The 22,671-nt window shown below is 42.0% G+C and overlaps 1 protein-coding gene across 1 annotated transcript in view; it reads right to left on the reverse strand.

Annotated features, from left to right (window-relative positions):
* Nucleotides 1-5,019: 5,019 nt before the first annotated feature.
* Nucleotides 5,020-22,671, reverse strand: part of RHEB (Ras homolog, mTORC1 binding) — a 55,898-nt gene continuing 38,246 nt past the window's right edge. Inside the window, exons 5-8 of the mRNA XM_024193279.2 lie at nt 19,245-19,301; nt 19,093-19,140; nt 18,430-18,511; nt 5,020-5,504 (exon numbers count right to left, since the gene is read on the reverse strand). Coding sequence (XP_024049047.1) covers nt 5,412-5,504; nt 18,430-18,511; nt 19,093-19,140; nt 19,245-19,301 — 280 coding nt within the window. The 3' untranslated portion in view covers nt 5,020-5,411. The remainder of the gene's footprint in view (nt 5,505-18,429; nt 18,512-19,092; nt 19,141-19,244; nt 19,302-22,671) is intronic.

Raw genomic sequence — 22,671 nt, forward strand, 5'->3', positions numbered from 1 at the left:
ATCAGTCAGCATTTGTAAAATACTTTGAAGTTGAGCAACACTATGATTATAAAAATACTATGATGGTATAAATAGTAATAACTTGTAGCTTGCTCCTCCTCCTCCTCAACCACAGGTTACACACAACATATCAGTGCTACTCAGACTATAACCTACCAGTCATGGGTACAATAAACCCGAGTCTCCATTGCAGACATGATCAGGGAGTGCAAGTTCTGATCCATCGTCAAGCTACACAGAATTGTACCAAGTACCCATAGTAAAACATTAATGGTGCAAACCATTCAGACACTCTGCAGAATGCAGGCGTATAAGATTTTATGGTTTATCTGAAAAGATAAAGAGAATCTGAAAATGGATACTTGGCATTTCTACATCACAGAAGCCGGTTTATTATTTTTTTTAATAAATCCTGACTGTAATAATTTTCTCCAAGCTGACACTTGGCAATCTACTGAGTGGTGACAATGAGGAATACTGTATGGAAACAAAATCAACCTCAACAATAGCAGCATTGCTGCACTCTCATCTATATGCTAGTCACTCACATGAAGGGCCAGATGTTTGGATGTGGAAGTTTCATTCAGAGAAAGAATGATTTAAAGCAAGGGTAGGCAATCTATGGCACACGTGCCGAAGGCAGCACGCGAGCTGACTTTCAGTGGCCCTCACACTGGTCCTGGCCACCAGTCCGGGTGGCTCTGCATTTTAATTTAATTTTAAATGAAGCTTCTTAAACGTTTTAAAAACCTTATTTACTTTACATACAATAGTTTAGTTATATATTATAGACTTATAGAAAGAGACCTTCTAAAAACATTAAAATGTATTACTGGCACGCAAAACCTTAAATTAGAGTGAATAAATGAAGACTGAAGACGCGGCACACCGCTTCTGAAAGGCTGCTGACCCCCGATTTAAGGAAAGCCCAAAGCCAATAACTGCCCCTCCCCCCCCACCTGTCAGCACTTCCTGCGCCAAACAGGCAGACTTTAGCACATACTGCTCTCCCCTGAGCAGGAGCTCAATTCACTGGGCCAGCTAACGGAGCAGTCTAGCTACTGAAACACAGGGAAGCAGTAAGCTCACTTCTGCAGCTCCCTGCTTGCCCAGGGCATGAGAAATTGGGACCCACCAACTCCTACCCTGCCAAGCCTAAAAGGAAAGAGACTATTATTGCCTCAGGCACTTCAAAGCTGTTGGCTTTGCTGTGTCATAACTAGGCATCTTCTACTTTGTTAAATCCTGGCTGCTCTAGGCTTTTAAGGGCTTAGTGACAGGACAGACTGGCAGGGAGTTGTCCCTTTTCCTCCCCCTCCTCTAGCTACATACATATGCCATATTCTGCCTGTGATCCCTACTCACTGCTGGTGACCATCACCATTCACCTGTCCCTAATGCTCTGCAGCTGCTGGAGATCTGCCTACCAAATCAGGGGTGGAAAAGCAACTCAGCTTTCCAAGCCAAATGGGGGAGGGCAGGTGGGGAAGTAGATTCCCTTCCATGTCCTTGGGTTCTGGTGTCAGATTAGAGAGAGATGTGGAAGTGGAAATGGCACGCCTGTGCTGCAAAGGCGCCATGCAATCACAGGTTTAAGCTAGGGTTATCATATTTTAATTTTAAAAAAAGGACACTCCGGCCCCACCCCAACTCCGCCCCTTCCCTGCCCCCAGCCCCACCCCAACTCCACCCCTTCCCCAAAGTCCCTGCCCCCTCCCATGAACGCTCCATCCCCCTGCTCCTCCCCCTCCCTGCTTCCCATGAATCAAATGTTCGCAGGAAGCCTGAAACAGGGAAGCAGCAGGTAAGCTGGGGCGGGGCACGGCGTGGCCCCCCCAGCCGAGCGGTTCCCTCTGGCGGCTGGCCGGCCCAGGCCAAGAGGCTCTGGCCCTGGCGTCTCCCGCCCGGCTCGGGCCCTGGGGCGCCAGCCCTGACCCTGGCAGCCCCGGCCGAGCACCGCCAGCCCCAGCGGCTCCGGCCCAGACCCAAGCCCCACGACCCCTCCCTCCCTATTTTCCCAGACATGTCTGGCTTTTGGGGATTTCCTCCCGGACGGGGATTTGAGGCCCCAAAAGCTGGACATGTCTGGGAAAATACGGACGTATGGTAACCCTATTTAAGCCCAGCCCCAGTAGCAATTGGTTAACTTCACATTTATTGTTGGTTAAAGTTGCCATAAGGTTGACTCCCTGAGCAAAAATAACTCCTGTCAGATTTAGGAATGCAATAAAATGTTTGTTATGCTCTTGGGGTGTCCCTTCCCCCATAACCAGGTGGGCAGCTCTGTCTCAGTATAATGCTGCCAGTTTCCCACACTGTGTTCTGATAGCAACAAGGCTCTAATCTACTTTAGCTCCAGGTATTCTAAATTCAGGGCTACAATCCAGGGGGCACTGCAGAAGCAACATGGGGAGTTACTAGATGTAGCACAAAACCTATGTACAAGTTTTGCAAGAAAATTAAGCATAAGTGTTAAAAATGGAACCACAACATAAAGCCTACATCAGTGTGTCCCTTTAAGGCCTCTATAATGAAGAATCTGAAAATGCCAGAAAATGGCTTGACATAGAATGGAGAATGCAGCAGCCTGCAAAAAGTTCTAATGAAGCAATATTAAGCCTACAGCTATATGGTCTTGTGCCTTATGAATGAGTCCTAGTAAAAGCTGAGGACGACATTCCAGCACTCCTGCAAACACAACAAAGCATCACTCTATTGGAATACTGGGCAAATCTGTAAATTGTTGAGGCTCAAAGCAACCTCAGACGATGGATCCTGTCAGTCTCTAACTCATATTTGGCCATTCAGAAAATGTGGATCATCGTGTGAGAATGACAAGTTGTTCCAATGGAGACTCAAAGAAAACTTCAGAAACAGTGACAGATGTAACTGTTTTTGGCAGGTGATGTCAAAGTTGCGTTCTGAAGTGACACTGGGTGTATTAAGTCTTGGAAGGAGTCCAAATCTTGTAGAGACTTGATTATTCAGACTAGCACCACACTCTCTCCTTCCCCCTCCCCTGCCTTTTTAGGTACCTGATAAGTATACACACAAGTTGCAACTGAAAGTCATGTTGTAGTGCCTACCAAATTGGAGACTGTCAATACAGCAGGAGCAATTGCTTTCAAAAGGCAGCTAATGAGACTACTTCAGAACCCAACTTCCCTGAGATGGCACAGCTTCTAGCACTTGTACATTTTGACAATTCTATTGACTTGATTCTTTTGTAAAATTGCAAATACAATACTTACATATTTCAGGATAGGCTAAGTTTCCATATCAGCAAGATTGCAGCCTGCACCTATGGTGCCACAGCAATGGCAGGTAAGAATAAAGGCTTGATCACCCAGTCTAACATTGCATCTAATGCAGCATAGCTTCACTGTTAAATATACCAAGCTTGACAGGAAGTGCCTGAAAACAGCTCCATGAAGGATTTGGTGCGGGTTCTTCATGAAGCTGTAATGAACTTCATTAAAGGTTGCCCAATACAACTTTTTGCATTGCTCTGTCATGCCATGGGCTCCCTTCACCAATAGCTTCTCTCTTGCTGAAGTGAGGCTGCTCAGATGTAAAATGCTAATTTGACTCTGAATTAAGGGAAGTGCATGTTTTCCCACTGAATGATCAACAATCTACCCTTCAGTAATCCATCTTGTGTGGCAAATTTAACATACCTGGTTGAGTTTGGAGTTTAACTCAGTACAAAAAATTAAAGTCCATGCGCAGAGTTGAAGCGAAGTTGAGAAACTTGGAACTGGGTCTTTTAAGTGCAAAGAAATTGAGCAACTTCCTGTTTCAGACTTCGAGGGAACAGAGGAGCCAGTTGAACCATTAAATTCAAGCCCACACTGAGACCAGCTACTTGACTATTTAACTGATGATCTACAGAGCAAGGGAGAAAATCTAAAACCTTCAGTGAAATATGCAGTTTATTCAGTAGCATGGACTGGGCCATTGTAAGAAACGGCTAAACCTCTTCTGTGAGGCAACCCTGCATGTGACTCAGCAGATTTTTGGCCACCTCTGAAAGATACTTGCTTAGATGTAGAAGCCTTGGAGATTTCCATTGCATTTTTATCCTCGCCTTCAGAGGTCTGATGATAGTGAAGAAAATGCATTACAATTGCCCATCATTCAAGAGACAAGATTGTTTGCCCAGTTCAGCCTATGAAATGTCTCCTTAGCTAGACAGGCTCATCCATCACCACTGTCCCAAATATATTTAAAGCTTTGTACCTTCTTTAAAAACTACAGATTTTGAAACTTCCTGGTTATGATTTCTGATATGGCTACAGTTAAAAGTTTTTAACTTTCCATGGTTCAGGTCAATGATCCTGAACTTTTACAAGAATGGAAACATTTACCTTAATTGGTCCTGGCTGCTCTGCCATTTGACCCTCTAAAAAGCAGGACAAATATGAAACCATTCTTCACCCATGTCAATGATGGTCTCAGTATGGAAAATATATTTGGAAATGCCCTGAATAATGCATGCCAAAATATTCAAGGCACATAATTGCTTGCAAGAACCAGTTTGAATTTATAACCCAGAACTGCTTCATTATTTCATTCTATTTTGAAAATACTGTCCCTACTTACAAGCCTGTGTAAACAGTTTATAATGGAAGTGTCAACAGACCCTTCATTATAGCTCTATCAGATGAGTCATGTTAATGAGAAGAGTGGTGCTGGTAGCCTATTATTGCATTTGCATCCTTAGCACTTTCTTCCAGCAAGTTAACAGGCAATACCAGAGTGCATCATCCTTATCAGCTGGTACACGGGTTCATCTGAGGTTGTAGTCAGCCACCCAGGAGTTCTGCTAGAGGGGATGCTACAGGTCACTGTAGCAAACAAACACTCTCTGAAAAAGCTAAACCAGTGATTGGCTTCAACATCCATCTCTACTAGTCCTGTGGGGCTGGAGGCTGGTCAGTTTGTAGGAAAACCTGTATCAAGTTACTACTACATTTATTATATCTTATTTTAAAAGTACAGTTAAATAGAGCAACACAATTAGGTTTGCAGCTAGTTTATTTACAAGTATACATTTAACACAAAGAAACACTGATATCCAAGCCTAGTTAAGAGTAGTGTAACAATATGCATCATTTTGATGATTATTCTAACCAACAGACTACACTGAAAAATTAATGCCAGTAAAATTCTTGGTCATAATATTAAATACAATATAAACTGAAAATATGATTGCTTAAAATTTGAAAATGGAAGTGAAGCCATTTACACAGGAGTCAGAGTTTAACATAATCTGAGGGGAAAGGCTCCAACCAACTGTGTATCTTTCAGGTTAACAGAAGAAAAAAGAAGCATAGTTTATCCTTAAAGATAACGGGCAGTTTGCTTCTTCAGGTAGAATGTATTCCCAGTGTTCAGGTTTTGCAGTGGAATTACATTACTGAGCATGACGACTTTCCTTGTGAAGCTGCCCCATCAATCTTTTCTGCCTCCAAAATTATCCTCCTAAAAACGTCAACGGCAGTCTGCAAAGAGAGAGGAGTGTGATTAGCACGAAGGCTGCAATTACCACTTACTGAGAGAAAAACAACTTGGCACAGTTTTGTTGGCTACTCTAATAGACAAATGCATGCTCAATATATCGAGTCAGGTCTCAAACAAATATGGTAGGATTCGGGTAAGTAGGAAATGTAGGTGTAATTGAAATATTTACCACAAGAAACTCTTTGGAAAATGGGCATAACCCAATATACATGCTTACATGGGGAAACATTTAAAATATTCTGCAGAGAACAAGCTTTAACTGAACTTTCAAAAAACAAACAAAAAGCTAATTACTATACTTCTGCTTTGTATTGTAGCCATTTTGAATAGTAAGTGCTCATTGACAATGTTGAAAGCTTACATATTCTGCCTCTCCAAAGACAATACACAAGTATAAATTGATTCACATACTCCAAGCAATACTACTACAATTCAGACTAGAAGAGACATTATCTCTGTAAAGCACCAAGTAATTTAACACCAAAAGGAGAGGGAAAAAAATGGAGGAAGGCAATTCCAACTGAAATTAAAAAACAATTCAGTAGAGGGTTGGTTTTAAGTGTCTTGGGTCCTTTCGTCACGCATAGTGAATGTTCCTACATTATACTACTCGTATTTACATTTTATTGCAGCGACTACCATCAGACACTGCGTAGTTTACAAGTATTGTCCGAGATGAGGTGTCCCGTTCAGCTCTACCAGAATGGGGCAATGAGATTTGACACCTGCTGCAGGAAAATGCTCCAGCGATAACAGAAGAAAGTTGAATTTCAAGGGGAAGTATCTAATTTTAACCAAAATCCTTTTAAAGAGAGTTAATTTGAGCAGATAAACCGTAAATATTCCGACAGAGTCAGGGCTTACATTATACATATGAAACCTCAAATTGCAAAACAGTGAGCATTAACATATTTTGGTTGCATGCAGCCATATGTTATAAGCTTGCCACTTCCTTATACAGTTGAGGGGAAAAAAATCCAAAACCCCTGAAAAACAAAAACAAAACAAAACAAAACCAAAACCTGTTCCAATTTACTGTGTGTAGGCATCCTTGTACACATCCCTTCAGCAGCTAAGAGTAACTGCTATTCTCTGAGCAGGAGTCATCTTTCTAGTTATTGACTCCACTTAGAACTCCTTGCTGGACCCTCCCCTAGCTAGACTGAACAAGCTTAGGATACAGTAATCACCGGATAAAGTTTTTCCGATCTACTTGATGCTATTCAGTCACCACTTTATTAAATAGTCCTTTCTACATTGTTATCCTAAAGCTAATAGTGATGCTGAAGTTCTCATCTTCATTTTGGGTTTCTGAGGATAGCATTGATCAAGTTAAAGACCGACATTGGTATTCTGACTAAGGGAAGTTTGGTCAAAAGCTAATGTCTTCCTGTGTATCAATTTTAGTCTATCCAAGTGTCATTACTATTATAATTTCATGAGCACCAAGTTCAGTTTGTATTGAAAAGAAAAGATATTCCATGTTAGATGAAAGCAAATGTACGAGAACTGGAAGAAGCTGGTACAAGAGACTATAATTTGTTTAAAATAAACATGCTGAAAAGCTCCCTGGCGTTATGTGTTCTGACCTGGCAGTTATTTCTCCAGTAAGGTACAATTTTTAGTTGGCTCACTTCCAAATAAATTCCACTGGACTCAAATGGCCCCACAATCTTAAAGTAATTACAGTAAGATCATAGCAGGCTGAATTCTATGTATAGCCTCTCTCATATTTAATACCATGTGTTCTGTACCATCTCAGGAACCATTAAAATACTACTCATCAATACAATTTTCCAAGCAATCCAAAGGCAAACTGACATAAGTGGCTGATTAGTCAAATTGCACAATACGCTTCCTGTGCAAATTAGATTTCAGCAGAGTTCTGGACAGGATTACAGATCCCATCAACTACTTTCTGCTGATAAATTTTTCTCGGGTGACAACTCAAAGGAAAAAAAATCTAGTCTGACCTACAATACACTTAACTGTTATGTAAACAGTTGAAATTTTATTTTGGCTCTAGTAGACACTATTCTCTACATTCCTGACTGGAAACAGCTATTTTTAAAAAAAGAGCACTTATTCTGTCAAATGAGACGAGACTATATGTTATTTCTCAGAGAGACTGTTCGTCTGGGCCACTCACCAAGATATAGGTGGCCAGTGAATACATTTCACAGAAAAGATGGGATATTTAAAAAGTTTTAGTTACATACATTCTTTATGGATCTACAAAGAAAGATCAAGAATACATTTTCAAGCTGGTAAATCTTTTCAGCAAAAGAAGGTCATGAGACAACAGACAGGTGCCACTGTTGCATGAACAATACAGTCTTCATTAGGAACCACTTCCCTACCTCACAGGGGTACTGTGATACTGTTCAACGCAATTGGTCAGGTCTACACTACAAACTTTTGTCAGGGGCTGGATAAGCTGTACTGGCAAGAGCATAAGCTGTGTCTACATTAGGAGCACTTGCCAGCATAGTATACAGATATGGCTATACCAGCAAAGTGCTCTTACGTATAGATCTGGTCTTTGATAGTTTGATGATTGATGGCAGTGGTGATCAGAATTACTGAACTCTGATCAGCCATTTGACCACGTTGGCTTATTTCTAGATTTCACTTTAGTTTTTTCAAATTGAGGACAGCACAGCAAATGGTAGTAGTTAGCATTAAATCCAAACTGAGTATAATCAAATCTGTAAAAAAATAAAAAAAAAATAAAATAAAAGGTATTTCTACCTAATCTTACATAAAGTACTAGAGGCTTTAAGTCTATTTGCTCTTCCTTCGCTACTAATACACTTGATCATGGAACAATTATATGGCCTAATTATAGAAATTGAAAACTACTGAGAACACTATAAAAGCATAGTTATTTGAACTCTCGTTCTGCATTTAGGTTTGAGTGAAATGTTTTGCTTGGCTCCACAGTTTGAGTGCTTATGAGTAGGCTTGGCATAAATACAATTTTTTAAATATACTTTCAGATTTTTTAAGCATTTTTATTTTTATCCATTTAAGTTTTCACAGTTGCATGAAATTATGGGAGGGCCTGTCAATTATTTAGTGACCGTAAATACTGTGATTCAAAAAGTTAAGGATTTATAATCATTAAAACCAATGGTCATCACCACATAAAATATACAAAGTAAATATTCTTAAATCAAAGTTCCCAAGCAGCATTTTTTTTAATTTTTGCCTATTTGTAGGTTTTGATTATCAATGGAAATGTGTGTGTATGTTTGCTGACATTTACCAATAAAAATCTAATCCTGAAAAGACTACTTAGAATCATTAACAAGCTACCACAGAAGAGTTTATTGGACACCTCTTGTGTGGTTCCATTAAACACACCAATTTGCCTTTCCCTGGCACAGTAAGATCAGTCAATGCACTCAGTGTGCAGGTCTTACCTTTGTGCTACAAAAAAATTTGTCCTCCTCGAGGAGTTATACAGGATGCCTCACAGCACAGGAGCATGATCTAGATTCATTTGTGGCTTAGCCCCATAAGCTCCTAATGTGTTTTGGTACAAGGGCATTTTACATTTTCCAAAAGAGGAGGAAAGAAAGCTCTAGAATGTGACGGAGAACAGAAGATATGCACCTATGCCAGGAATGCCGCTGGACTGCAGACACAACGTAACATCTGTCATATTGTATTTCAAGCTTGGTGTTTCGCTCCAGGGCAGACTTCTTCAGGCTCTTGTGCACTCACCACCCTAGAAGCACGCTGACTGCAGTTGGCAACAGGAGATGCATTTCAGAGTTCTCTGATTCTAGCTCCTAGCAAGAGGAAAGTGCAGAGGTCATGTGGAAGTGGACTCAAGGAACCACCTCCAAGCTCGCCACCATGGAAACCAGTACCTATAAGCAATCCTAGATTTTGCTATCTACAGTTACAGCAGGGAATTACAACTTCAGATGCTTTTTCTGCCCACTGCTGTCTTGAACTGGACTCCTAAGTAGACCAGTTGAGATGGAGACAAAAACTGCAGTTTGTGATCCAGCTATGGCTCTCCAGAAAGAAATCTACAGCAGCAATAGCTTCCTTTGCCTGGTGTTCTATCAAAGGTTGCTGCAAGCTAGGTCAGTGTTCTTGATGTTGTTCCTGGTGGCCCAAATGGGAGAGCTTTGCATTGCTTGTAATAGCCTCAGCACAGCAATACTGAGTAGCTGATGTGAAGGCCATGTTGTGATGTGATGATCTAAGCCAGTGATTCTCAAACTGTGGGTCGCAACCCTGTTTTAATGAGGTCGCCAGGGCAGCGTTAGACTTGCTGGGGCCTGGTGCTGAAGCCAAAAGTCTGAGCCCCACCGCCCAGGGCTGAGGCCAAAGCCTGAGGGCTTCAGCGCTCAGGTTACAGCCCCTACCCACCCAGGGTGGACGCTCTCAAGCTTTGGCTTCACACACCCCCAGGGGCTGGAGGTCAGGCTTCAGCTTTGGCCCCCCATCCAGGGCGGAGCGGCTCGGGCTTCGGTTCCCCTTCCCAGGATCATGTAGTAATTTTTGTTGTCAGAAGGAAGAACTTCAACTCCAGATTTATAGAATCTGGGTAGTCCTCTAAGCAAGAAGCTAGCTTTCCTGCAAGCAGGAGGATAAAGAGAGGGTGGAGCATAGTCATAGTCCAGTCCCAATAGTCAGGGTGCTGGTATTATCATGGCCAGAAGACAGCAGCTGGAGAATTTATGAATCTAACCAGAGGGCAAGTGCTCAGACTTCTTGCTCCTAAAGGACACTCCCTTTGTTCACCCAAGACAACAGCTACCACCTGGAGAATAACAAGACTTGCTCCCAAGCTAGAGGAAGCTTCTGCCCTCTGAACTGGAGGGGGCTTTAAAGTCATGGAAGACAATCTTGGCTCTTCAAAGGGGGTCCCTATCCCAGAGGTTCCTTGGTGCCAGTGTGAGATCTCGCCGAAGAGGAGGAAGCGTCTCCAGACAGGATGTTCCTGTCTGTGGTTCCTGTTGAAAGGGATGCTTCTCTGTCCCGCTCCCTGCCAGGTCTCTTTAGTTAAGGGGAGTCTTGGATGGATGCAGCCCTATCTCCCACCTTTTACCTTCCTTCCTGACGAGTGCAAGTCACAAGATCCCCAGCAGCTGCCTACAGTACCAAGGGTGGCTGTCCCAGCTTTGGCCTTCGGAGTACTTGAGCCCCTTGGCATGCTAGACAGTAATTCTCTGGCTGTAGCCAGAGGCAGCCACACAATGTCGGTGCCAGTCTTAAAAAAGATTTGTGGAATCTGATCCTTCTCTGCTCAGTCTTCACTGGCTGGGAAAGGTACTGATCTCTCCGCTTCTTGAAAACTATTGGATTTACCAAGCATATTGTATAGAACAAGTGACCTCACCGAGATGGTTGTGTACTTTCTCCATCTGATGGAAAGGCGCTATACTCAAGCATCTGGACTGGCAGAGGATCAGAAGAGATCATTTACACCTGATGTTTAAGAACCTGTATTACATTATGCCAATATCAATGATTAAAAAAAAGAAAGTCTCCAGTTAAGGTTACTAGGTCATCCTTGATATAAATCTTGTCCAGCAACCTTTATCAGTAGCAATATCTTTTGTACCAACTTAAGTGTTAGGTACTCACTGCAGTTTGGAAGCACTGATTAAAAACAGAATTTTTGCAAGATTCCTAAATAAATTGGGAGGCTTGTGGAGAAGTTCATACATTTCTGACGTACAATTACTGTTCCTCCTCACAGTATTTCATACCCTTTGAAGCAGAGTCTAATCTGCACAGGTTTGCTATATATTTCAGATGACAGCATATAATCTAATAGTTCTGATGTCCAGGCATTACACAGTACACACTTTTTATTATGGAAACATAACAAATCCCATGCCAGTCAGTTAATGAGACTTTGTATGTTAGCACAGCAATTTAATATGCTAGATCAGGGGTGGGGAAACTACGGCCCGCTGGCCAGAACCGGCCCCTCAGGGCTTTGGATCAGCACGCGGCACCATGTCCTTGCGGCCCCCAGGCAGGGGGACAGAGGACTCCATGTGTTGGCTCCAGGCAACGCCCCCCACAGCTCCCATTGGTCGGGAATGGGGAACCACGGCCAATGGCAGCTTCAGGGGAGGTACCTGGAGGTGCGGCAAGGGCACCACACACGGAGCCTTCTGCCCTCATCTCCCCCAGGGGCCGCAGCGCTTCCGGGAGCGGCGCGGGGCCGGGGACATGGCAGGCGTGCAGGGAGCCTGCACTGGCCCCGGTGCGTGCCGCTGCCACCCTGGAGCCGCTTGAGGTAAATGGCGCCGGGCCGGAGCCCGAACCCCTCCTGTACCCCCACCCCTCAACTCCCTGCCCGCACCTCACACCTCTCCTGCACCCCAACTCCCTGCCAAGCCCCCTCGTGCACCCTGCACCCCAACCCCCTGCCAAGCCCTCTGCTGCACCCTGCACCCCTGTGCACCCCAACCCCCTGCCAAACACTGCACCCCAACTCCCTGCCCTGAGCCCCCTGCCGAACCCCACAACCCAACCCCATGCCCCAGCCCTGTATACAATTTCCCCACTCAGATGTGGCCCTCGGCTCAAAAAGTTTGCCCACCCCTGTGCTAGGTGTTATGAAAAAACTAACTTCTTTATAAAAAAGCAGGCTACATAACTAGAGAGTCACTCCAAGTTTCAGAAAGTTATCAATAAGTTCACAATATGAATTATTGAGCTGTTCCAAAAATGTATATTTAGCAATGGGGAAAAAATGAATGGCAGCTAGATTGTCCAACTAAGAAAAGTTGACTGCAATTAAATCAGATTTAGCTTAAAGAATTTGTTCTAGAGTGGAGCATTCATATACAACCACTTAGCTGCAAGTCTATTACTCACTGAAGGATTTCACAGGATGTTTACAATCTTCATATTTTTGCACTACTCTGGAACAAGACCAAAGAGTGGCATTAAACTTGGTTCAGATTTTGGCAAGAATTCAAGTACTACAAAAATTAAATCATGACTTCCTTTGGAGCTGCAGAAGATTTTGAAAGATTTGTACAATCAGTTTTCTTGACTGGTGTGGAGAAAGTAAATAAGGAAGTGTTCTTTATTCCTTCTCATAACTCAAGAACTAGGAGTAACCACATGAAATAGGCAGCAGGTTTAAAACAAAAACAAAAAGGAAGTAATTCACACGACACAGTCAACCTGTGGAAGTCCTTGCCAGATGATGTTGTGAAGGATAAGACTACAACAGGATTCAAAACAAAGAACTAGAGAAGTTTATGGAGGATAGATCCATCAATGGCTATTAGCCAAGATAGGCAGGGATGGTGTCCCTAGCCTCTGTTTGCCAGAAGCTGGGAATGGGCGACAGGGGATGGATCACTTGATTACCTGTTCTGTTTATTCCCTCTGAAGCCCAAAGTATTGGCCACTGTTGGAAGACAGGATACTGGGCCAGATGGACCTTTGCTCTGACCCAGTATGGCCGTTCTTATGTTCTTTCACCCTGTGGAAACTGGATTTTCTTGACCGTCCACTGCCAGCAGCACAAGTTCTGGCAATACATGTATGAAAGAATAAGACGTATGATTTTTACCAGGAAACAAGGTTCCACCTTGCAGGATTGTCTGTTTGTATCTTTCCTGAAGTTCTTTGTGCAACAAGAGTTGATTCCTAATTTTAGGTATAGAGAAGTGCTAGTGAACTTTCCACCAGCATAAGGGTCAGCCTGGAGCCTTATTCTTCATCACAAACCAATCTGATACTGTTCCTCTGACCCAATCATGAGCCTCGATTCCATAAGGCAAAAGTTTCACTAGCAACATAGCTTGTTACAACCAAAGCAAAAATTATATTTGAGAACAGACGGCCTATTAGTACTTCAAACCCACAGTCGGTTAAAATGAACTAGGGAATAGGTCAAGGAATATTATAGATTAAGCACTATATGCAGCCATGAGGACTGATTGCTCCCTCTCCACCCCCACAATTTGCAGGTACTCCAGAAGGAAGAGCCTGCAATGGGAGGAAAATGGCATATCACCAACATCACCACTAGCTTTTCTTCTGCCTGCACGAGAGATGCATCCTGACCCTGGAGGCTCCTGGTGTTGACTTGCTGGGAATGCAGCCTGCCTATCCCTGCCAATGAAAGCCAGGCAGGGGGAACCACCGGTGTGAGAGGTGTGTTGATGGAATCTCAGGAAGCAGATATGAGTTGCAGGTGGTGGTGGCTCTTCTCTACATCATCCAAGATCACAAGGACTTGGACAGGGCACACGCCAACATTTGAGATGGAGGATGCCAGCCAATGACAGAGGACTACAGCAGCACCAGAGAAGAAAGAAGAACCAGCTGCTCTATGTGGAGGAGTAGCTGCTGGCCACTTTGGGCAGTAGACAGTGCTCCACCCACCACCCCAGCTCCAAGTCCACAGAAGTCAAGACCCAGTATGCTGTATGGCAACAGGAGGTGAGAAGCAGACCTCAATTGCTGAAGGGGAGCAACATCTGCCCCCAAGACTGGCAGGCTCATAGCCACCACACCCAAGAGGCAGTGGTGTAGGGTGCCAATGGTCAGGGTTTCCCTTCTGAGGGGGCAGAGGCATCCATCTGCTGACCTCATGTCCCGAGAGGTGTACTGCCTGCCTGAAGCCCACATCAGGGACATTACAGAAAGGTTGGTGAGGCTCATCGGTACCTCTACCTATGACTCATCCATGTGGGCATTAAATGTTACTGCTTATCACCCAGAGAAGATCAGCAGTGACTAAGGGCTCTGGAAGGGAGGGTGATGGAGTTGGGAGTACAGATTGTGATATTGTCCATCCTCTCAGTTGAGGGTTGGGCCCAGATTGGGACAAGCGCATCCAGTAGATAAATGCATGGCTGGGCAAGATGGTGTTGATGGGAAGGCTTTGGCTTCCTCAACAATGGAGTGCTGTTCTGAGAAGGAGGGCTGCTGGGAAGAGATGAGATCAGCCTGATCAAAAAGTGCATGAAGATGCTCTTCCCCAACTTGCTAACCTAGTGAAGAGGACTTGAAACTAGGTTCAAAGGGGGCAGGTGACAAACTCACAGGTAAGCATAAAAAGGAGACCTTAAAAAGGTCTAGATTTTGGGGTGGAGGAGCAGACATGGAAAATTACAATAGGGTCATAGGAGGAACAAGAAAATCAGTGGGGGAATCTGATTAACAACATAGGTGTCTATACACAAATGCAAGGAGTATGAAGAACAAACAGGAAGATCTGGAAGTATTAGTACATATGCTAAATTATGACAACTGGCATCAGAAACTTGGTCAGCTAAGTCTCCTGACTGGAATATTGGTATACAGAAGTAATGCTTGTTCAGGAAGAGCAGGCAGGGAAAAAAATGGGGGTGCTGTTGCATTATACATCAAGAATATATACCTTGTTCTGAGTCCAGAAGGAGGTGAGAGGCAGATGAGTCTCTGGTAATGATAAAAGGGAAAAAAAAACCACATAGGGGTGACCGCACAGTAGGGGTCTACTATAGACCACCAAATCAGGAAGAGAAGGTAGATAAAGCATTTCTAGAACAAGCAACAGAAATTGCCAAAACCACGAGACCTGGTAATTCTTGGGGACTAACTACCCAAACATTTATTGGAAAAGTAATATGGCAAAACACAATTTCCATTAAGTTTTTGGAACGTATTTGGGACAACTTTTCTTCCATAAAGTGGAGGAAGTAACCAGGAGGACAGCCATTTTAGACTTTATTCTAACTAGCAGCGAGTATTGGTTTCAAATATGAAGAGGAAGGCAACTTGGGTGAAAGATCACGAAATGATCGATTTTATGATTCTAAAGAAAAGGAAGCAGCAGAATAAGGACAATGGACTTCACACAAAAAAAAGCAGAGTTTAACAGACTCGGAACGGATAGGTAAGGACCCATGAGAAGAAAGTCTAGGATAAAAGGAGTTCAGGAAAGGTGGCAGTTTCCCAAGGAGAAAAATATTAAAGGCACAACTGCAAGCTATCAACATGGCTCCATCAGAAGCTCCTTAATGACCTGAAAAATCAAGAAGAATTCTACAGAAAGCAGAAACATGGGCAAATTGCTAAGGAGGCTACAAAAGAACAGCACAAGCATGAAGGGACAAAATCAGAAAGGCGAAGGCACAAAATGACTTCCACTTAGCAAGAGACATAAAAGGCAATAAGAAGTTCCTTAAACCATTTAGGAGCAAGAGAAAGACTAAGGAAATGTAAGTCCTCTACTTAACAGGGAAGGAGAGCGAATAATAGATGAAAACAAAAAGGCTGAGATGTTTAATGCCTATTTTGCTTAAATCTTCCCTAAAAAGGTTAATAGTGACCAGATACTCAACAGAATAGATATTAACAACAAAAAGGGGGAAGGAACTCAAGACCGAATAGGGAAAGAACAGGTTAAAGAATATTTAGATAAGTTAGATGTATTCCAAGTCTATTGGGGCTGATTAAATTCATCTCGGGTACTTAAGGATCTAGCTGAAGCAATCTTGGAACCATTAGCAATTCTCTTTGAGAACTCCTGGGGGATGTCCCAGAGGACAAACACAGTACCCATCTTTAAAAATGGGAACAAAGACTGAGGAATTATAGACCAGTCAGCCTAACTTCAATACCTGGAAAGATACTGGAACAAATTATTAAACAATCAATTTGTAAGCACCTAGAGGATAACACGGTTAATAAGGAATAGCTAGCATGGATTTTGACTTTGTTACTGGCCTGGTTGGGTTGGAGGAAGCAACAGTCATGATATATGGCTTTAATAAGGCTTTTCACACAATCCCACAAAATATTCTCATAATGAAATTAGGGAAGCATGGGCTACATAAAATTACTATAAGGTGAGTGCACAACTGGCTGAAAGACCACACTCAGAGTATTACTCAGTGGCTCCTCATCTAACTGGAAGGGTATATCTAGTGGAGGTCCCACAGGTGTCTGTCACTACTCAATATTTTCATTAACGACTTGGATAATGGAGTGGAGAGTAGGCTTAAAGTTTGGATGCCACTAAACTGGGAGAGGTTGCAAGCTCTTTGGAGGACAGGATTAGAATTCAAAACAACCTTGACAAGTTAGTGAATTGGTCTGAAGTCAACAAGAGGAAATTCAATAGACAAGTGCAAAGTAGTACATTTAGGAAGGAAAAAAATCAAATGCAGAACTACAAAATGGGGGAAGTACTGCTGAAAATGATCTAGGGATTACAGTGGATAACAAAATCTGAATCAATGTGATGTAGTTTAAAAAAAAAAAGGCGGATATATTCTGGGGTGTATTAATAGAAGTGTCACATGTAAGACAAGAGAGATAACTGTCACATTCTACTTGGCACTGGTGAGCCCTCACCTTGAATACAGTGTCCAGGTCTGGGTGCCACCCTTTAAGAAAGATATATACAAATTGGGGAGAGCTCAGAGGAGAGCACAAAAGTGATAAAATGTTTAGAAAATCTGACCTATGAAGAAAGATTAAACGCGTACCCACTTTTTTATCTTAAGAAAAAAGACTGAGGGGGAGGGGACCTCATAAGTCTTCAAATGTCTTAAGGACGGTTATAAAGTGATCAACTGTTTCCCATGTCTACTGAAGGTAGGACAAGTGATGGGCTTAATCTGCAGCAAACTTTTTCTTTCTGAGGTCCCCGGCAACATGCTATAAAAACTCCATAGCCCAGCTGTACCACAACAACTGTTTTTCTGTATACAAGAATCAGGGCCAGCATTAGGGGGTAGCAAGCAGGGCAATTCCCTGGGGCCCCACAACAAAGGGGACATCACAAAGCTAAGTTGCTCAGGCTTTGGCTTCAGCCCGTGTGGTCGGGCTCGGTGTCCTGGGCTGCAATTCTGTATGGTGAGCTTCGGCTTTCTGCCCTGGGCTCTAGCGAGTCTAACGCTGGCTTAGCGGCCCCACCTGAAACCTGCTGGTGGCCCCTGGACCCCTGGTTGAGAACCACTGAGGTAGGTTATATATTAGGAAAAACAAACTTTCTAACTATAAGGGTAGTTAAGTTCTGGAATCCCCATCACTCAAGGTTTTTAAGAACAGGATGGACAAACACCTGTTCAGGGATGGTCTAGGTTTACTTGGTCCTGTTTCAGGGGGCTGGACTTGAACTCTCACTGCCCTTTTCAGCTCTACATTTCTATGAAATACTGGAACATATTCAGGGGGTAAATGAGGAAGCTATTACACCAAAAGGATTAGTGTTAGGTTAGAATGAAATTAAATCTGCTAGTTTTGTCACCATTTAGAAATAACAGTGTTAACACTTACAATGTTTCCTGGTTATATTTGGTCAGATTGTGGCCATCCATCCATCCATCAACACAACCCACATCACTACAAGATTTATGATTTATTTATGATTATGAGGCAGGGAAACATTACTCCTATTTCAGAGGGAACAGAAGCACACTGGCAAAGCCTGGAAAAGAACCCAAATCTAAGGGCTGGCTAGTGCCCTACCCACAATGCTATCTTTTCATCCTTGTAGTGGTATGTTCCTGCTAAGGATTCAGCAATTAAATTCTCTATTTTTGAAGTTACCGATACAGATCAAGCCATTACCACTTCAGCTTAAGGTGAGAGAGTTGACACTGAATCTAAAACTTTCCATTTTAGCACCACAACCAAATACACATATAATTAAGTTACACCTTTAGTCCCATATTTCTCCTTTCAGCAACCTGACTTCATCTACAATTCTCAGTGAAATATCTGGACAAGCTTGCACACATGGAATTCATTGCAATCATTTCACTTTCTGTTGCCAATACACAGCTATACAGCATATTTTTAGTTTTCTCCCCATTGCGATGAGGTACATGTGGAGACATTTAAAGATCCTTTGATACCGAATCCCACTATTTAAATTGCAGCGTATCAAAGTGGATGTTAATTGGTTACCTGATTTTCTTTAGCAGAGGATTCCAAGAAAGCTGCATTCCAGGATTCTGCTAAAGCTTTCCCTTCTTCATAGCTAATCACCCTGACCAAATAGAAGACAGTATAAATTACTACAGCAAAGAAAATGTTTGATGACTTGTGGAGAAGTTAGAGCATTTGCTGCGCAACTGCAGTTACTTCCCTGCAGCACTTCATGTTCTATGAAGTATTAAACTGCGTCACATGCAGTATAAACATCTCGAAGTAAAATTTGGGTCTTGCAATACTTACTTTCCATTTTTACTATATTTTATAATACCTCCATTTTATATAGTGCTTTAAAATTATTGTCACAACATTCCTATGAAGTAAACATGCAACTACTCCATTTTGTAGATGAAAGAGAGGTTAAGTGACTTGCTCCAAAGTGAGAGTCAGGATTAGAATTCACTAGTTCCTGGCTCTCAGTTCCATTCTCAAGTCCACAGTACCTTAGTTATGATAACTTAGCATAAGCTAACCTAATTCTAAATTAAACTAACTTTTTAGCTATGGGAAATTATGTACCTATAATTTAGTTCCCAAGAAGAAAATTTCATTGAAATTGTTACAAGTGATGTTGCAACAGAGAACAGTTATGGTATCTTACATTTTTCAGAAAAATATTGTATTTACAGTACATACCGTTCCATATGCAGGTCTTTTTTGTTTCCAACCAGCATAATAGGTATTCTGTGAAAAAAAGTGAACCACTTTTAGAACAGCTGTTATAGTATATTGAACAAAGTACTAGTAATATACCTGCAATGAAATGAGATGAAAGTGTTACTACTTACTGGACTTTTCCCACCATATCCAATAACTTGCCATGGATAACTTTAATCACTTCAAAACTGCAAAATAAAGGGATGAAATCACACATGCACTCTGATGTTTAGCCTTAATACCCAATACACAAGCAATTAATTCCACCTGTAGACTGTTTGAGTTTAAGCTTTATTCTCACTTTAGATGTAAAACAATTGAGATGCTGTAAATGTGTTACTGGTTCCTATACAAGAGGCAAATTGGGCCAGAACTCCATAAAACACTATACCATCTAACAATATTCTTACATAGGCCAAGTTATTCCTGCCCAATATACTTGGTTCCCCTTTTGATAAAGGGCACTGCAAGTGTATGAATCAAGATGGGGAAAGTCATGCTTTAAGCATTATTTGGATGTTTGATGCATCTGCTTGGATTGTAGGTACACTTGAGGCAGAATGTGTAATAAGATTTAGCTGCACAAATGTAGGAAGTCTGGGTAAGAAGGTTAAATTAAAAGTACAGCTTCAAAAACAAACAAGCACTAAGAGGGAAGGTGCAATAGAATGACTAAGCATGTATTGCTTTGCTGAAATTCATAGTACTTTCTATTTTTTAAATTGGGACAATACTCCATTTCAAAATTAAAATAGAATGCAAGTGATTTCATTCAGAATTTATGCACTTGAAAATGAAGAAAAAGCCTAAACTGTGATTTTCCAAGTCAAGAGAAGCACAAACTGAGCTGTCAGGTGGTATGAGAAACATTGCTTGTTCAGATACTACAATTATGGGTGCGAATACAAAATCTGTACATGAAGACTTGAGTGACTAAGGCCAGAAGCAATACTGTGAGGTGCCAGGAAGCCTCAAACCCAGCTAACTTAATGGGTATTGGATATTTAGTACCATGCAGAATAAGCACGTTGTAAACAAGTGAAGCCAGTGACGTGCAATGGCAACCATTTTATTACATTTGGAGTAACTGAGCTATTAGAGAGTTTGACAGACAACTTTGATTATAAGAGACACCATGTATAAACCTGGACTGGACACAAATATTGCCATTAAAAATGATTTGTAGGGTAGGTAAGGTAGATTCTGACTTTCAAAACTTTATTGCCATAAGTAGTGTGCTCATTTATGTGGCATTTTAATCAGAGCTCAAATTCCAAGGGCCTGATTCTTCAAGCACAGATTTGCATTGAATACGTGCCACAAAGATAGATGCCTTGAATACCTCCCTGTACAAGACTGGTCTAATCTCCACGCCAGCTTGGTGTCAAACTAGTCAAGAATCAGGGTCCATAAAAGTAGCCTAAAGCCATCTTTGCCTCTTTTGACCAACATCTGACCACAGGCAGACTATAGGTCAGCCTGACTGTAGAATCTGGCCCACAGTTAGGTATGCACTCTCCTGCCTAAACCAGTAAGGACTAAAGCCAGCCTGTAGACACTTGGGAAGGAGATTGCAAGAGCCAATGAAAATACAAAACATAGAAATACAGTGAACTCTAATGATTGTTAGAATGGACCAAACAATTGCCAATAAACCCAAAATAAGGTAGCATTACACTGCTGTTTCACATCACTTCATCTTTACTACCTTGTGAACGGATTTCCTACAGTAGCAAGTGGAATTAACTAAGTTTTAAATTAAAAGACAAGGTAACTGTAGGGCCACAATTTATTCTCTGCAGGTTGACAGTAACTAAGGATTCATGAAGGAAGTATAAACTGGGTTTATAATGCATGTTATTGCTCACTAGAAGAAAGACAATCCAAGAAAGCAGGGACCACCAGCAAAAGACGACACACGATACAAAGTAATGGAACCTACTTTGTGATACTTAAATTACTAATTGGTAAGTAAATCAGAACGAGAAACCTTCAATAACCTTGATTGTGAGCAAATTTAAGACCAGGTTAGAGAAGTAGGGCATTGTTTGCTTCTTCGGGAGCATTTTTATGAATTTCCATTTGACAAACACTGCACTCGAGTCACTCAATATAGAAGAGAATTTTTTTTAAGAATGGATTTTCCAAAAGGATCTACAACAAAAGCATGGAAAGAAACAAGTACCCCACCGTATCAGTATTCAAATGTTCAGATCCTATGTCAATATATAGCCAGTGACCTAGCTATATGAACCAAGAGCAACACTGGCAAACTTGTGTCAGACTGGAGTAGCAACCAACAAGCAAGCAGAAGATAAATCAAAGCCTCTTTGGCTTTCCAGAGTACTTAGGCAATCAGGGTGCGGTGTTACAGGATATGTTCTGTCCTGCATCCAGACTCTCTAAGCAGTAGAACAGGATGTGACACCTTACAATTCAAGTAGATTTCTACTTTTTAAGAGCCAAGCAGTAAATAAAAAGCCATTTAAAAAAAAACCTAGAAAAGAACTTGTAGGTATAGAGACCCAGGGCAGTCTGAATACATTCTGCAGTTCTTTGCTAAGCTTACACTAGAATTTGACTCTTCCACAGTGGCATCCCAACAGTTGTCAGGCAGGACAAACTTCTATTTTTCATCTGACTGCTTGACTTTGCAGCACTACATAATAAAGAACTGGAGCCAGAGTTAAAATAATTAAATCCTCTAGTTATTACCGATCAGGTATAGGACAATCCGTGGAAGCTTCCAGGTCATCAACATGCCTCAACTCTGGTTGAAAGGTAGTAACTCTAGCAGCAAAGATTCAGCCTCTGTTGCTATTCTATCCGTGTCTCTAGGTGAAACTACAAATAAGGGAACTTTACATCTTCAGTACACTGTCGCAGATGCAGGCAATTGTCCCTTTGAAGTGGACTGAGATTGAGACCACCAACTCATTTTACTTAGGACCATGCTACTAGCTAAGCCCAGATCTGAACTAGTGACCAAGAAGATGGGAGACTCCATGTCCCATAAATCCCCAGGTTTTCAAGTATTATCTTGAAATTAAGCCAGAGTGCCTTCCCCAGAAGGAGAGAATGCTAACACCAAGTCTGTGTTAGAGAGTTTGTACATGGGGGTGCTTGATAATTATTTCACACTGTCTTAAGACTCAATTCTTACCTTCATCACCTGTTACTGTGAAAGATCCTGTAAATAGCGACAGAAGCAGCTGTCTAAAACATATGCTCCCTTTAACATTATTCCTCAATACTACAGAATGTTAATTTGTTTCATTAGGTAGATCTGATGAAGCTACTCAGCATATACTTTATGTATTAACATAATGAGCAACCATAAGAGCATTTGAGCAGCCCAGTAGAGTTCAGATTAGGACAAACATACTAGACACTCCAGTACCGGTCAAGAATGCAAGCAACTGTTTTCTTTCAAAGTGTCCCTATGTGCTGAACAGGAAGAGAGGTCGCTCAGGACCTTCTGTTTAAAAAACAAACGAAAAACAAAAAAACTTGAAGGTTTAGATTTTACTTATTTAGTAGCTTACATAAGGAAGCTAC

The sequence above is a fragment of the Terrapene carolina genome, unplaced genomic scaffold (assembly GCF_002925995.2).
Source record: "Terrapene carolina triunguis isolate 2854851 unplaced genomic scaffold, T_m_triunguis-2.0 Scaffold111, whole genome shotgun sequence".
NCBI classification, from domain to species: domain Eukaryota; kingdom Metazoa; phylum Chordata; order Testudines; family Emydidae; genus Terrapene; species Terrapene triunguis.